The 17,960-nt window shown below is 51.3% G+C and overlaps 1 protein-coding gene across 1 annotated transcript in view; it reads right to left on the bottom strand.

The window, feature by feature from the left end:
* Window positions 1–17,960, bottom strand: part of LOC138672444 (uncharacterized) — a 158,907-nt gene that overhangs the window by 123,114 nt on the left and 17,833 nt on the right. Inside the window, exon 7 of the mRNA XM_069760416.1 lies at window positions 16,218–16,469. Coding sequence (XP_069616517.1) covers window positions 16,218–16,469 — 252 coding nt within the window. The remainder of the gene's footprint in view (window positions 1–16,217; window positions 16,470–17,960) is intronic.

Here is a 17,960-nt window from a genome sequence, read left to right as displayed (position 1 = left end):
GCACAGTTCAGCAGCGTACTTGGGCGCACAGTTCAGTAGACTCCTTGGGTGCACAGTTCAGCCGCTTCCTTGGGCGCACAGTTCAGCAGAGTCCTTGGGCGCACAGTTCAGCCGCTTCCTTGGGTGCACAGTTCAGCAGAGTCCTTGGGCGCATAGTTCAGCAGAGTCCTTGGGCGTACAGTTCAGTAGTCTCCTTGGGGGTACAGTTCAGCAGCGTCCTTGGTCGCACAGTCCAGCAGAGTCCTTGGGTGCACAGTTCAGTAGTCTCCTTGGGCTCACAGTTCAGCAGCGTCCTTGGGCACACAGTTCTGCAGAGTCCTTGGGCGTACAGTTCAACAGTGTACTTGGGCGTACAGTTCAGTAGACTCCTTGGGCGCACAGTTCAGCCGCTTCCTTGGGCGCACAGTTCACCAGAGTCCTTGGGCGCACAGTTCAGCAGAGTCCTTGGGAGCACAGTTCAACAGTGTACTTGGGCGTACAGTTCAGTAGACTCCTTGGGCGCACAGTTTAGCCACTTCCTTGGGCACACAGTTCAGCAGAGTCCTTGGGCACACAGTTCAGCAGAGTCCTTGGGCGCACAGTTCAGCAGCCTCCTTGGGCGCACAGTTCAGCAGCGTCATTGAGCACACAGTGCAGCAGAGTCCTTGAGCACACAGTTCAGTAGTCTCTTTGGGCGCACAGTTCAGCAATGACCTTGGATGCACAGTTCAGTTGACTCTTTGGTCGCACAGTTCAGCCGCGTCCTTGGTTACACAGTACAGCAGAGTACTTGGGCGCACGGCTCAGTAGTCTCCTTGGACTCACAGTTCAGCAGCGTCATTGAGCACACAGTTCAGCAGAGTCCTTGGGCGCACAGTTCAGTAGACTCCTTGGGCACACAGTTCAGCAGCGTACTTAGGCGCACAGTTCAGTAGACTCCTTGGGCGCACAGTTCAGCAGTGTCCTTGGGCGCACAGTTTAGAAGAGTCCTTGGGCGCAAAGTTCAGCAGTGTCTTTGGGCGCACAGTTCAGCAGAGTCCTTGGGCGCACAGTTCAGCAGCGTACTTGGGCGCACAGTTCAGTAGACTCCTTGGGTGCACAGTTCAGCCGCTTCCTTGGGCGCACAGTTCAGCAGAGTCCTTGAGCGCACAGTTCAGCCGCTTCCTTGGGTGCACAGTTCAGCAGAGTCCTTGGGCGCATAGTTCAGCAGAGTCCTTGGGCGTACAGTTCAGTAGTCTCCTTGGGGGTACAGTTCAGCAGCGTCCTTGGTCGCACAGTCCAGCAGAGTCCTTGGGTGCACAGTTCAGTAGTCTCCTTGGGCTCACAGTTCAGCAGCGTCCTTGGGCACACAGTTCTGCAGAGTCCTTGGGCGTACAGTTCAACAGTGTACTTGGGCGTACAGTTCAGTAGACTCCTTGGGCGTACAGTTCAGCCGCTTCCTTGGGCGCACAGTTCACCAGAGTCCTTGGGCGCACAGTTCAGCAGAGTCCTTGGGAGCACAGTTCAACAGTGTACTTGGGCGTACAGTTCAGTAGACTCCTTGGGCGCACAGTTTAGCCACTTCCTTGGGCACACAGTTCAGCAGAGTCCTTGGGCGCACAGTTCAGCAGAGTCCTTGGGCGCACAGTTCAACAGTGTACTTGGGCGTACAGTTCAGTAGACTCCTTGGGTGCACAGTTCAGCTGCTTCCTTGGGCGTACAGTTCAGCAGCATCCTTGGGCGCACAGTTCAGTAGACTCCTTGGACGCACAGTTGAGCAGAGTCCTTGGGCACACAGTTCAGTAGTCTCCTTGGACGCACAGTTCAGCAGCGTCCTTGGGCGCATAGTTCAACAGTATACTTGGGTGCACAGTTCAGCAGAGTCCTTGGGCGCACAGTTCAACAGTGTACTTGGGTGCACAGTTCAGCAGCGTCCTTGGGCGCACAGTTCAACAGTGTACTTGGGTGCACAGTTCAGCAGAGTCCCTGGGCGCACAGTTCAGTAGACTCCTTGGACGCACAGTTGAGCAGAGTCCTTGGGCGCACAGTTCAGTAGTCTCCTTGGACGCACAGTTCAGCAGCGTCCTTGGGCGCATAGTTCAACAGTGTACTTGGGTGCACAGTTCAGCAGAGTCCTTGGGCGCACAGTTCAACAGTGTACTTGGGCGTACAGTTCAGTAGACTCCTTGGGCGCACAGTTCAGCAGCGTCCTTGGGCGCACAGTTCAGCCACGTCCTTGGGCGCACAGTTCAGTAGTCTCCTTGGGCTCACAGTTCAGCAGCGTACTTGGGCACACAGTTCAGCAGCGTCCTTGGGTGCACAGTTCAACAGTGTACTTGGGTGCACAGTTCAGTAGACTCCTTGGGCGCACAGTTCAGTAGTCTCCTTGGACGCACAGTTCAGCAGCGTACTTGGGAACACAGTTCAGCAGCGTCCTTGGGTGCACAGTTCAACAGTGTACTTGGGTGCACAGTTCAGTAGACTCCTTGGGCGCACAGTTCAGCAGCGTCCTTGGGCACACAGTTCAGCAGCGTCCTTGGGCGCACAGTTCAACAGTGTACTTGGGTGCACAGTTCAGTAGACTCCTTGGGCGCACAGTTCAGCCGGTTCCTTGGGCGCACAGTTCAGCCACGTCCTTGGGCGCACAGTTCAGCAGCGTACTTGGACGCACAGTTCAGTAGACTCCTTGGGCGCACAGTTCAGCAGCGTCCTTGGGTGCACAGTTCAGCCACGTCCTTGGGCGCACAGTTCAGTAGTCTCCTTGGGCTCACAGTTCAGCAGCGTACTTGGGCACACAGTTCAGCAGCGTCCTTGGGTGCACAGTTCAACAGTGTACTTGGGTGCACAGTTCAGTAGACTCCTTGGGCGCACAGTTCAGTAGTCTCCTTGGACGCACAGTTCAGCAGCGTACTTGGGCACACAGTTCAGCAGCGTCCTTGGGTGCACAGTTCAACAGTGTACTTGGGTGCACAGTTCAGTAGACTCCTTGGGCGCACAGTTCAGTAGTCTCCTTGGGCTCACAGTTCAGCAGCGTCCTTGGGCGCATAGTTCAACAGTGTACTTGGGTGCACAGTTCAGCAGAGTCCTTGAGCGCACAGTTCAACAGTGTACTTGGGCGTACAGTTCAGTAGACTCCTTGGGCGCACAGTTCAGCCGCTTCCTTGGGCGTACAGTTCAGCAGTGTCCTTGGGCACACAGTTCAGTAGTCTCCTTGGGCTCACAGTTCAGCCGCTTCCTTGGGCGCACAGTTCAGCAGCGTCCTTGGGCGCACAGTTCAACAGTGTACTTGGGTGCACAGTTCAGTAGACTCCTTGGGCGCACAGTTCAGCCGCTTCCTTGGGCGCACAGATCAGCAGCGTCCTTGGGCGCACAGTACAGCAGAGTCCTTGGGCGCACAGTTCAACAGTGTACTTGGGCGTACAGTTCAGTAGACTCCTTGGGCGCACAGTTCAGCCGCTTCCTTGGGCGTACAGTTCAGCAGCATCCTTGGGCGCACAGTTCAGTAGTCTCCTTGGGCTCACAGTTCAGCAGCGTCCTTGGGCACACAGTTCAACAGTGTACTTGGGCGCACAATTCAGTAGACTCCTTGGGCGCACAGTTCAGCCACGTCCTTGGGCGCACAGTTCAGCAGAGTCCTTGGGCGCACAGTTCAGCAGCGTCCTTGGGCGACAGTTCAACAGTGTACTTGGGTGCACAGTTCAGTAGTCTCCTTGGGCTCACAGTTCAGCAGCGTACTTGGGCACACAGTTCAGCAGCGTCCTTGGGTGCACAGTTCAACAGTGTACTTGGGTGCACAGTTCAGTAGACTCCTTGGGCGCACAGTTCAGTAGTCTCCTTGGACGCACAGTTCAGCAGCTTACTTGGGCACACAGTTCAGCAGCGTCCTTGGGCGCACAGTTCAGTAGACTCCTTGGACGCACAGTTGAGCAGAGTCCTTGGGTGCACAGTTCAGTAGTCTCCTTGGACGCGCAGTTCAGCAGCGTCCTTGGACGCACAGTTCAGTAGACTCCTTGGGCACACAGTTCAGTAGACTCCTTGGGCGCACAGTTCAGCAGCGTCCTTGGGCGCACAGTTCAGTAGACTCCTTGGGCGCACAGTTCAACAGTGTACTTGGGTGCACAGTTCAGCAGAGTCCTTGGGCGCACAATTCAACAGTGTACTTGGGCTTACAGTTCAGTAGACTCCTTGGGCGCACAGTTCAGCAGCGTCCTTGGGCGCACAGTTCAGTAGACTCCTTGGGCGCACAGTTCAACAGTGTACTTGGGTGCACAGTTCAGCAGAGTCCTTGGGCGCCCAGTTCAACAGTGTACTTGCGCTTACAGTTCAGTAGACTCCTTGGGCGCACAGTTCAGCCGCTTCCTTGGGCTCACAGTTCAGCAGCGTCCTTGGGCGCACAGTTCAGTAGTCTCCTTGGGCTCACAGTTCAGCAGCGTACTTGGGCGCACAGTTCAGCAGCGTCCTTGGGTGCACAGTTCAACAGTGTACCTGGGTGCACAGTTCAGTAGACTCCTTGGGCGCACAGTTCAGTAGTCTCCTTGGGCACACAGTTCAGCAGCGTCCTTGGGCGCACAGTTCAACAGTGTACTTGGGCGCACAGTTCAGTAGACTCCTTGGGCGCACAGTTCAGCCTCTTCCTTGGGCGCACAGTTCAGCCACGTCCTTGGGCACACAGTTCAGCAGAGTCCTTGGGCACACAGTTAAACAGTGTACTTGGGTGCATAGTTCAGTAGACTCCTTGGGCGCACAGTTCAGCCGGTTCCTTGGGCGCACAGTTCAGCCATGTCCTTGGGCGCACAGTTCAGCCGCATCCTTAGGCGCACAGTCCAGCCGCTTCCTTGGGTGCACAGTTCAGCTACATCCTTGGGCGCACAGTCCAGCCGCTTCCTTGGGCGCACAGTTCAGCCACGTCCTTGGGTGCACAGTTCAGCCGCATACTTAGGCGCACAGTCCAGCCGCGTCCTTGGGCGCACAGTTCAGATACGTCCTTGGGCGCACAGTCCAGCCGCGTCCTTGGGCGCACAGTTCAGATACGTCCTTGGGCGCACAGTCCAGCAGCGTCCTTGGGCGCACAGTCCAGCCGCGTCCTTGGGCGCACAGTTCAGCCGCGTCCTTGGGCGCACAGTTCAGCCGCGTCCTTGGGCGCACAGTTCAGCCACGTCCTCGGGCGCACAGTTCAGCCGCGTCCTTGGGCGCACAGTTCAGCCGCGTCCTTGGGTGCATAGTCCAGCCGCGTCCTTGGGCGCACAGTTCAGATACGTCCTTGGGCGCACAGTTCAGCCGCGTCCTTGGGCGCACAGTTCAGATATGTCCTTGGGCGCACAGTTCAGCCGCGTCCTTGGGCGCACAGTTCAGCCGCGTCCTTAAGCGCACAGTTCAACAGCGTTCACTGCATCCGATCCTGAAACCATCAACCCATCGGATCACATCCCAGCGGACACAACAGAGAGATGACCCCAAGAAACCAGACATCTTCTGGATGGTCGACCTCTGCACCTCACACTTGAAAGAACTGAAGGAAACCTCCCGGACACTTATCAAACATCAAAACTGAAAAATCCCATAATATTCAAAAACCCAACTGATGGGGAATGTAGACTGTGAGCCCCAATGTGGACAGTGATGATATCTGTACAGCGCTGTAGTATATGAAGGTGATATAGAGAGTACAATAAAGAAATCTAGAGGGCTCTACAGTGACACCTAGTGGCTGAAAATGTCCTACATCCCATAGAGCCAATTATAAATCACCACTGTATGAGAATTACAACTAAGGAACATTCGAATACACGCACAGTGACATCTAGTGGCCACAGAAATGATTACATCCCATGGAGCAAATGAACATCCATCGCGCTGCGGACCCCTACTGGCAGCCACAATAGAACTGCACAGGACATCCACCACCAGGGGGCAGGTTTTGACTCCCTGCAGCCACATTCTGTACCTGCCACCTGCTGTTTTCCCCCTTTTCTTCTATGATGATCAGCTGTAATTCACCAGATTGATGAGCTTTTAACTGATGAAGATTTTGGTGTAAAGTTGAAAACGTTCAAGGTTGGTTGTCAAAAATAGGGGACCCCACGCCATTTTTTTAAATTATTTACATAATAACTATTCTTGATAACCAGCCTTGCTGAAGCTGACAGCTGAGAGTTGTAGCCCTCAGCTGTGTGTTTTACCTGGCTAGTTAGCAAAAATATTTATTTACAGCACAGGAGTGGCTGATGACTACTCCCATCCGCTGCTCCTGCTCTCACTGTTATTAGCGGCAGCAGGTGTCGGATGATGGGAGCAGTAGTCCCACCAGCTGACACCAGTGACCGGAGGTGAAGTTTATACCTCCGATCATAGCTGAGCGCTCCGGCTGTCATCTTACAGCGTGGTTACCGCGGCTTTCTGACCGGCGAGGAGGATTTCACCGCTGATCAGAAGCAGTGCTTGCAGCGCAGCTATCCACATGACAGCACGACAAACACCCGGGCAGCCGAACCCGAACAGTGACATGGACTTACTGGTGACGTCAGTGTTCGGTGTCCGTGCCCGAACAGCATATTTTTGGTATGGACACCGAGCTTTACTGTTCGGGTTCGGCCATCTCTAATAGTGAGAGATGTACAGGAGGCGTTACGCCATCCACTCATAGTCACCCCCGCTCTTCTGCTTGGTACTGTGCTGCCTGCTCACCATCCACTCATAGTCACCCCCGCTCTTCTGCTTGGTACTGTGCTGCCTGCTCACCATCCACTCATAGTCACCCCCGCTCTTCTGCTTGGTACTGTGCTGCCTGCTCACCATCCACTCATAGTCACCCCCGCTCTTCTGCTTGGTACTGTGCTGCGTGCTCACCATCCACTCATAGTCACCCCCACTCTTCTGCTTGGTACTGTGCTGCCTGCTCACCATCCACTCATAGTCACCCCCGCTCTTCTGCTTGGTACTGTGCTGCCTGCTCACCATCCACTCATAGTCACCCCCGCTCTTCTGCTTGGTACTGTTCTGCCCGCTCACCATCCACTCATAGTCACCCCTGCTCTTCTGCTTGGTACTGTGCTGCCCGCTCACCATCCACTCATAGTCACCCCCGCTCTTCTGCTTGGTACTGTGCTGCCTGCTCACCATCCACTCATAGTCACCCCCACTCTTCTGCTTGGTACTGTGCTGCCCGCTCACCATCCACTCATAGTCACCCCCGCTCTTCTGCTTGGTACTGTGCTGCCCGCTCACCATCCACTCATAGTCACCCCCGCTCTTCTGCTTGGTACTGTGCAGCCTGCTCACCATCCACTCATAGTCACCCCCACTCTTCTGCTTGGTACTGTGCAGCCTGCTCACCATCCACTCATAGTCACCCCCACTCTTCTGCTTGGTACTGTGCTGCCTGCTCACCATCCACTCATAGTCTCCCCCACTCTTCTGCTTGGTACTGTGCAGCCTGCTCACCATCCACTCATAGTCACCCCCACTCTTCTGCTTGGTACTGTGCTGCCTGCTCACCATCCACTCATAGTCACCCCCACTCTTCTGCTTGGTACTGTGCAGCCTGCTCACCATCCACTCATAGTCACCCCCACTCTTCTGCTTGGTACTGTGCAGCCTGCTCACCATCCACTCATAGTCACCCCCACTCTTCTGCTTGGTACTGTGCTGCCTGCTCACCATCCACTCATAGTCACCCCAGCTCTTCTGCTTGGTACTGTGCTGCCTGCTCACCATCCACTCATAGTCACCCCCGCTCTTCTGCTTGGTACTGTGCAGCCTGCTCACCATCCACTCATAGTCACCCCCGCTCTTCTGCTTGGTACTGTGCAGCCTGCTCACCATCCACTCATAGTCACCCCCGCTCTTCTGCTTGGTACTGTGCTGCCTGCTCACCATCCACTCATAGTCACCCCCGCTCTTCTGCTTGGTACTGTGCAGCCTGCTCACCATCCACTCATAGTCACCCCCGCTCTTCTGCTTGGTACTGTGCTGCCTGCTCACCATCCACTCATAGTCACCCCAGCTCTTCTGCTTGGTACTGTGCTGCCTGCTCACCATCCACTCATAGTCACCCCCGCTCTTCTGCTTGGTACTGTGCAGCCTGCTCACCATCCACTCATAGTCACCCCCGCTCTTCTGCTTGGTACTGTGCAGCCTGCTCACCATCCACTCATAGTCACCCCCGCTCTTCTGCTTGGTACTGTGCAGCCTGCTCACCATCCACTCATAGTCACCCCCACTCTTCTGCTTGGTACTGTGCTGCCCGCTCACCATCCACTCATAGTCACCCCCACTCTTCTGCTTGGTACTGTGCTGCCCGCTCACCATCCACTCATAGTCACCCCCGCTCTTCTGCTTGGTACTGTGCTGCCCGCTCACCATCCACCCATAGTCACCCCCGCTCTTCTGCTTGGTACTGTGCTGCCCGCTCACCATCCACTCATAGTCACCCCCACTCTTCTGCATGGTACTGTGCTGCCCGCTCACCATCCACTCATAGTCACCCCCACTCTTCTGCTTGGTACTGTGCTGCCTGCTCACCATCCACTCATAGTCACCCCTACTCTTCTGCTTGGTACTGTGCTGCCCGCTCACCATCCACTCATACTCACCCCCACTCTTCTGCTTGGTACTGTGCTGCCCGCTCACCATCCACTCATAGTCACCCCTACTCTTCTGCTTGGTACTGTGCTGCCCGCTCACCATCCACTCATAGTCACCCCCACTCTTCTGCTTGGTACTGTGCTGCCCGCTCACCATCCACCCATAGTCACCCCCGCTCTTCTGCTTGGTACTGTGCTGCCCGCTCACCATCCACTCATAGTCACCCCCACTCTTCTGCATGGTACTGTGCTGCCCGCTCACCATCCACTCATAGTCACCCCCACTCTTCTGCTTGGTACTGTGCTGCCTGCTCACCATCCACTCATAGTCACCCCTACTCTTCTGCTTGGTACTGTGCTGCCTGCTCACCATCCACTCATAGTCACCCCTACTCTTCTGCATGGTACTGTGCTGCCTGCTCACCATCCACTCATAGTCACCCCTACTCTTCTGCTTGGTACTGTGCTGCCCGCTCACCATCCACTCATAGTCACCCCCACTCTTCTGCTTGGTACTGTGCTGCCCGCTCACCATCCATTCATAGTCACCCCCACTCTTCTGCTTGGTACTGTGCTGCCCGCTCACCATCCACTCATAGTCACCCCCACTCTTCTGCTTGGTACTGTGCTGCCCGCTCACCATCCACTCATACTCACCCCCACTCTTCTGCTTGGTACTGTGCTGCCCGCTCACCATCCACTCATAGTCACCCCTACTCTTCTGCATGGTACTGTGCTGCCCGCTCACCATCCACTCATAGTCACCCCTACTCTTCTGCTTGGTACTGTGCTGCCTGCTCACCATCCACTCATAGTCACCCCCCCTCTTCTGCTTGGTACTGTGCTGCCCGCTCACCATCCACTCATAGTCACCCCTACTCTTCTGCTTGGTACTGTGCTGCCTGCTCACCATCCACTCATAGTCACCCCCACTCTTCTGCTTGGTACTGTGCTGCCTGCTCACCATCCACTCATAGTCACCCCCACTCTTCTGCTTGGTACTGTGCTGCCTGCTCACCATCCACTCATAGTCACCCCCACTCTTCTGCTTGGTACTGTGCTGCCCGCTCACCATCCACTCATAGTCACCCCCACTCTTCTGCTTGGTACTGTGCTGCCTGCTCACCATCCACTCATAGTCACCCCCACTCTTCTGCTTGGTACTGTGCTGCCTGCTCACCATCCACTCATAGTCACCCCTACTCTTCTGCTTGGTACTGTGCTGCCTGCTCACCATCCACTCATAGTCACCCCCACTCTTCTGCTTGGTACTGTGCTGCCTGCTCACCATCCACTCATAGTCTCCCCCACTCTTCTGCTTGGTACTGTGCTGCCTGCTCACCATCCACTCATAGTCACCCCCACTCTTCTGCTTGGTACTGTGCTGCCTGCTCACCATCCACTCTTAGTCTCCCCCACTCTTCTGCTTGGTACTGTGCAGCCTGCTCACCATCCACTCATAGTCACCCCCACTCTTCTGCTTGGTACTGTGCTGCCTGCTCACCATCCACTCATAGTCACCCCCACTCTTCTGCTTGGTACTGTGCTGCCTGCTCACCATCCACTCATAGTCACCCCCACTCTTCTGCTTGGTACTGTGCTGCCTGCTCACCATCCACTCATAGTCACCCCCACTCTTCTGCTTGGTACTGTGCAGCCTGCTCACCATCCACTCATAGTCTCCCCCACTCTTCCGCTTGGTACTGTGCTGCCTGCTCACCATCCACTCATAGTCACCCCTACTCTTCTGCTTGGTACTGTGCTGCCTGCTCACCATCCACTCATAGTCACCCCTACTCTTCTGCTTGGTACTGTGCTGCCTGCTCACCATCCACTCATAGTCTCCCCCACTCTTCCGCTTGGTACTGTGCTGCCTGCTCACCATCCACTCATAGTCTCCCCCACTCTTCTGCTTGGTACTGTGCAGCCTGCTCACCATCCACTCATAGTCACCCCTACTCTTCCGCTTGGTACTGTGCTGCCTGCTCACATGACTGCTCACCATCAGCTCCCCTGTTGGTGCCCTTTTCAAAGGCAAACCCCATACTGCAGGCCCTCACCTCCCAACAAATCAATCCATATGCACTGGATATCGGAAGCTTTGCTGCCCTAAATAACCCAGAAACAGCCACAAAATATTCCAAAAAAATGTTCATTTTTGGTCCTAAATTCCTTCTCTTCAGATAAGTTAGGAGCTAGAAGCGGGCAGTTGGGAGGTCCGCGGTCTGCTAGTGTAGCGGGGCTTCTGCCAGACATTGTAGTATCCCGCCTGCAGAATGGACCAGCAGCTGCCCTATGGGAACGTTATGTCTGTCCGCCCCACACAGCAGAGCGGTACTGTCACTGATATTAGATGGCCGCCTGACATCACTGATATGGAGAATATGCAGAAACACATGTGAATCTTGTAACAGCGGACATTCATCTTACCCCATCATTGATCACGTCTCGCACTGCGTCCAATGTAAAATGCAGCGAGGAAAAGAGGAGCAGTCGTCACACTCAGCGCCACAACACCGCCGATTACAGACTTCTGGAGGCAACTCATGCAAGTAGCTTGTGAGGACCCTGCTAAAATAGAAAGGTACGAAACATCAATAGGTGACCTGATCTGTGGGGTCCCAACCCTACATGTCATCTCCTCTACGTTTCCAACCCTACATGTGATCTTCTCTAGCTGTCCCCAATCCTACATGTGATCTCCTCTAGCTGTCCCCAACCCTACATGTGATCTCCTCTACGTTTCCAACCCTTCATGTGATCTAGTCTACGTTTTGAACCCTACATGTAATCTATTCTACATGTGTTGTCATTCTTACATAAAATCAACTCTAAATGCTCTCAAGTCTATAAATGTGATCTACTTTTCAGAAATTCAGCCCTGCTGAAGATCTGCTTTACATGTTCTCAACCCTACATCAAATCCAATTTAAATGTTGAGAATCCTATGAGATCTACTGGATTCAACTGTGCAATTGCCACATTTCAGTCTCTGAGCTCCTGTCTTCTGTCTCTGAGCTCCTGTCTTCTGTCTCTGAGCTCCTGTCTTCTGTCTCTGAGCTCCTGTCTTCTGTCTCTGAGGTCCTTGGCCGGTTCTTTTGACCTCATGATTCTCCTTTGGTCTGTCATGCACTGTGAGCTGTGAGGTCTTATATAGACAGGAGTGCACCGCTCCAAATCAAGTCCTATCAGTTTAATTACACACAGCTGGACTCCAATGAAGGAGTAGAACCATCTGAACGAGGATCACAAGGAAATGGACAGCATGGGACTTACATATGAGTGCCTGAGGAAAGGGGCTGAATACTTATGACCATGTGACATTTTAGTTTTTAATTTTTAATAAATTTGCAAACATTTCTGCATGTTTTATCTTCAGTGAAGATGGGGTGCAGAGTGCACATTAATGAGAAAAAATGAGCTCAATTTACCAAATGGCTGCAATGAAACAAAGAGTGAAAAATTTTAAGGATTCTGAATACTTTCCGTACCCACTGTATATCAAGGAATGTTTGAGGTAGACATTTAAAAATTGTTACTGAGGGCATCATAAACACCCTTAAAAAATGTATAGAGGGTAGCATGATCAACACCCTGTTGATATTGTGGTGGAGGAGGACATAGTAACATAGTAACATAGTTAGTAAGGCCGAAAAAAGACATTTGTCCATCCAGTTCAGCCTATATTCCATCATAATAAATCCCCAGATCTACGTCCTTCTACAGAACCTAATAATTGTATGATACAATATTGTTCTGCTCCAGGAAGACATCCAGGCCTCTCTTGAACCCCTCGACTGAGTTCGCCATCACCACCTCCTCAGGCAAGCAATTCCAGATTCTCACTGCCCTAACAGTAAAGAATCCTCTTCTATGTTGGTGGAAAAACCTTCTCTCCTCCAGACGCAAAGAATGCCCTCTTGTGCCCGTCACCTTCCTTGGTATAAACAGATCCTCAGCGAGATATTTGTATTGTCCCCTTATATACTTATACATGGTTATTAGATCGCCCCTCAGGACGACACAAAAAAGACAAAATCCTGAAGCGTGTACCCATGTTTGAGTGGGAAGCAGTGCATGGGAATAGACCAGAAATAAAGCACTGGATCTGAGTTTATGTTCAGCTGCTGTCATCCGGTGGTGTATAGACGTCCGGCCCAATCCAGCCCTTGTTCAGTTTGATAAGAGCCAGCCTGTCAGCATTTTCAGTTAACATGCGGATGTATAATACCCCCGATGGCCTAAAAACCCATTTTCACAAAATGCTAGCGGCAGGGCCATCCAACAACCTTTTCACATTGGTCTGACTTCAAGAGTGGTGTTCTGTGCCCCCTCCAAAGTGGAACAGGAAGCTGGATCAACATGATGTGTTTGTCGTGCTCTTGCAGCAGGTTCAGGTTTATCTTGGCCATGGCCTCCGCCTCTGCGCTCACCATCAGCATCACGTCCACTTTCCCATCCCTTACCTTACTACTTTCTTTCTCGTTGTTTTTGGTGGCCGGGGTTGCATCAGATGTGGTTGAACAAGTGGCTTCCTGCAGTTTTTGTGCATGTTCTAAGGTACCGCATACCCGTCCATCCAGTCCTGTTTTGCCACCTCCTGTTCCAAATAGGGTCAGGGGAGACAGGTATAAACGTATGGCTGTCAGTAAACGCATGCCAGGTACGGACCTGAATGTGAGTGATTTTGTGTGGTTGTCTACCAGGAATTTCAGGTTGAGAGTTCCTTCCTGGAAGTTGGGACCTAGATTCATTGGTCCCTATAAGATAACCGCCATCATTGGTCCAGCAGCATTTTGTCTTGAGCTACCTCAGGCTCTTAAGGTCTACAACGTTTTTTCACAGGTCTTTGCTCAAGAGATATGTGGAACCCCTTGAGTACTCACTCCTACCGCATCCCCCAACTAAAGGTTGATGGAAACCTAGAGTTTCAAATTTTGAGGATTGTAGATTCTCGCCTCCGATGTCGTTCCCTGCAATACTTGGTGCATTAGAGGGGTTATGGTCCAGAAGAAAGGATGCGGGTTTCTGCATCAGAGGTGAATGCCCCCAGGTTGGTTGGTTCCTTCCACAACTCTTATCCTGAGAAACCTGGTCTTGAGTGTCCAGAGGCCACTTTTAGAAGGGAAGGTACTGTCACGGATGTGTCAGAGGCTGCAGACTGTTGCACTGCATCTGTCTGTAGAAGGTCTCAGCAGTTTGCTTTCAAGACTTCTGCCTGGTCCTTCTGATGCTAGGACCCAGTGGCCACCTCCCCCTATCCTATTTGCACTTCAATGTTGAGGCTTGAAGGATGCCAATGTTTTTCTCTGTGTCTACTCAAGGTAAGTGTTCCCTTGTTTTGTGTATCCTAGCTGTCTTTAGTGGTAGTGATGATTGACTAGCGCTCATCCTGTCCTTTTCCGCTGCAGGGCTTATCGTCAGGGTCAGACAGGGATTAGGTATCCTGATTGGCGATAGGTGCAAAACCTAATATAGGGATGATAGGACAGACAGGGTGACATTAGATCTGTCTAGGGGTCTCCACTCCCCCCTTCCCTAGGGTTTGGTTCCCCTTCCCCTATCCCTTTGTGTTGGACTTAGTCTGTCCTACACTGTGTATGACAGCAGTAGCAATATAGCAATGCTATTGAGATCCAACCAAGTCTGGCTGTATGCTTTTGACGCACAACTGTGGCAGTATAAATGAAGGGCTGTTGTTGTACTTGAAAGGAATATACATTTGGTTGAATACCTGGCTAATACGCAGCTACAATTCTTTCTGCAGCATCTCTCCCTACGCTGCCTGTACCCAATGACGCTATAAGGCCAGCCAATCACAGTATTGCCACAACCAAGATGGCTATGGCATTACAGTGACTGGCAGGCAATCCCCGCATGTTTATTGGCTGTCTAAAAAGAATCAAACGGGGCGGAGACTTGAGCTCCCTCTCAATCATTCAAAAAATACTTCCCGAATCACGAGCACCATGAGGACAGTGAAGCTCGAGAGAGTGACGAGTAGTGACGAGCACGCTCGCCCATCACTAGTGACTATGAGCAACTAGACAGGCCATGATTTTACCAAAATAATTTCTAAGATGTTTATGTTATTGATGGGTGTGGGTTCAACCAGAGGACACTTCTTCAGCTCCAAGTCCCAATTCACTCTCCATTGAAGTAAGAGTGAGAACCAGTATAAGGACAAGACCCCAATTTTCAGGGTCAGAAGGTGTCCTATGGTTGGACCTCCATCTGTATGGAATGCCTGACAAACAACATTGTAATCTGGTGACCTGAACATCTTACCCCATGATATCAGGTGTTCTAGTAATCTACTAATTTTATATGACTTCAATGCCAGATCCCTCATCTTCTAGGAGACACGCCTCATTAGTTAACCCTATGAGTGTCTTCTGTGACACATCTGTTCTATGATGTAGAATCTGAATGTAGCTGTGAACAGGTCACTACAACAGGTCACTACTCAGTCAGAAAGGTAACCGTATACCTGGACAGATCACCACTAACTATAAGGCCGGGGTCACACTACAGCGTAATACGGACGAGTGATATACGGTAGAAAATCACATAGCACTCGGACCAGTATTCTTCTGTGGCGCAGCCGACATCCCTGTTATTTTACTCACCAGGACAAGTCATCACTCATCAGGAAATGTCAACACTAACCATGGAAGGTCACCATTCACCAGAAAAGGGCACCACTCATGAGTTTATGTCATCACTCCCCAGGACAGCTCATCACTCACCCACAAAAGTGACCACATACCAGGAATGGTCACCTCTCACCAGGACAGGTCAAAACTCACCAGGACAGGTCACCTCATACCAGGAAAGTTCATCAGTCACCACGGAATATCACCATTCAACAGGGAAGTTCACCAGAACCGGTCACCACTCACCAAGATTGGTGAACACTTATCAGGGTAGGTCCTCATTGCCTCGGACAGGTAACCACTCACCAGGACAAGTCACTACTCACCCGGGAAGGTGACCACATACCAGGACAGGTCACCCGTCACCACAGCAGGTCATCAGTCACCACAACAGGTCACCAGTCACTGTGGACGTTCACCAGGAAAGGTCATCAGGACAGGTCACCACTCGCCAAGACAGGAGACCACTTACCACGTCAGGTGACCACTCATGAATATAGGTCACCACTCACCAGTACAGGTCACCACCCACCAGAGAATGTTAACACTCACCAAATAAGTTCACCACCCACAAGGACAGGTCATCATTCACCAGAACAGGTCACTACTTACCTAGACAAGTCATCACTCATCAGGGAAGGTCAACACTCATCATTCACCAGGAAAGGGCACCACTCACCAGTGCAGGTCATCATCAGTCACTAGAGAAGGTCACCACTCACTAGGGTAGGTAACTACTCAACAGGAGAGTCCATCACTCACCCAGAAAGGTAATCACATACCAGGATAGGTCTTCACTTACTAAGACAGGTCACCACTCACCAGGACAGGTCACCACCCACCAGTACAGGTCACCACCCATGAGGACAGGTCACCATCCACCAGGACAGGTCACCACCCATGAGAACATGTTTCCACTCATCAGGGCAGGTGAGCACTCACCAGGACAGGTCACGACTCACTAGGACAGTCCCCACACCCAAAGATAGGTCATGGTTCACCAAGTCAGGTCACCACTCACCAGGACAGGAAAGGTAGGTGCTGCTTGTATTTCTTTTCTTGAGACTGTTTTCCACAGAACAATAAACATCCCATGGTCCAGATAATGATGATGTGCCATTAACCCTTCTCTGTTCACTTGTGCCATTTTTCCACAATGATGTCCCATTCACTGAAAGATTGAAGATGAGATCTGATCCCTTCTCAACAGAGCAAATAATTCCTAGGCTGCCATTATGACATGAGAACTCCAGGATGGGGTCTGATGGTGGAACTAAGAGATAAAAAAATGAATATAAGCAAGGGGATAAAATACTCCATGAAATCCTCAGAGCTGGCACTGTGTCTATGACTGTCAGGGAATGCTGGGAGATGTAGTTTCCAACCAGCTGGTGAGCAGTGTCTTGGAGACCACTGGTGTGGGAAATTACTACACCCCATGTACTAAAATATAATGACATACCAGAACTGACCATATAAAATGACCATATTTATAAGGAAAACTCAAAATAGATATATGAAAACATAAGAGAACCAAGAGTTTTTAAATCCAAAAAGAATAAGAAAAATATACCCCAACGCGCGTTTCTGAAGAAGCAGCGGTGAAACGCGCGTTGGGGTACCTGTGTGGTGGGTGTTTGGCTTTCCTGGGTAAGACATGATTTACTGAATATATGCACTATTGACACTTTTATCTTAGGAATCGTGGGGGCATGATCATTTAGCCATATGGATTATTATTTTTGTAATCAAGCAGCTCCCGTGATCCTTGGTGTCGTTCCCCATTTATAGGAGAGTTATTCTGTGGTTACTCTTTTTGATATATGTGCACACTTGTGCCTTCCAGCTTTTATATTTGGTTGCTGGGATATATTATTTATTTATATCTTTGAGTACCTCTCCCCTCTTTCTGTAGGATTGCCCACCCCCGCCAGTTTGCGTTATCGTTCATTAGACCTATCCAGTGATTTCTCTGTGTATTGTATTGTATTGTATGTATTTCTTTTATGTCTAGTGTGTGTTTTTTGTATTAATATTAAAGGTATTTTGATAGTTATTTCTCTGGACATTTGTGATTATTTATGGATATATATTTTTCTTATACTTTAGGATTTAAAAACTTTTGACCCCATGTACTAAACCTACATGTGCAAATTATAACCCATAAAATGTAAAAAGACCCAAGAGTTGTGTAGGAACATTAAATAATTGTTGCTTTACAGTATGTAAGAAAGAAAAGCTATCCACATATGAGCAGAATAAATCCCCGGAAATCTTTTAATCCAGCATCTGAAATCCTGATAATCCAGTGCCGGACTGCAAGTTTATATAAAGACTGATGACACAAAAGCAGCTTCTAGCGTCCTCAGATTGTTCCAGAGTGTCTACCACCACTACCGGTTCTCTATCAGAGATGAGGCCTGGAAATAACCACAGCTCTGATCACTGATGCCAGCCAGGAGAAACCCTGAAAAAAGAGCAGATGCCCTAACACCAGACAGGAGAAGCCCCAACATGAGGGAAAGGCGAAGACTTGACAACGAAGAGGAGAAGCCCTGAAAATGGAGTGAAGAAGACCTGAAAGCAGAGAGAGAAGAGGGGTTGAGACTGGAGAACGAAAGTTCAGACAGCGGAGAGGAGCCCTCACATCACAGAGGAACAACCTTGACACACGAGTGGAGAAGCCATGACACCAAAGAGGAGAAAATCTAACACCAGATAGGAAAAGTCCAGACACCAAAAAGGAGAAGACCCAACATCGGAG

Source organism: Ranitomeya imitator, chromosome 3 (genome assembly GCF_032444005.1).
Source record: "Ranitomeya imitator isolate aRanImi1 chromosome 3, aRanImi1.pri, whole genome shotgun sequence".
Taxonomy (NCBI): domain Eukaryota; kingdom Metazoa; phylum Chordata; class Amphibia; order Anura; family Dendrobatidae; genus Ranitomeya; species Ranitomeya imitator.
This window is presented reverse-complemented; position numbering and strand designations above follow the sequence as displayed.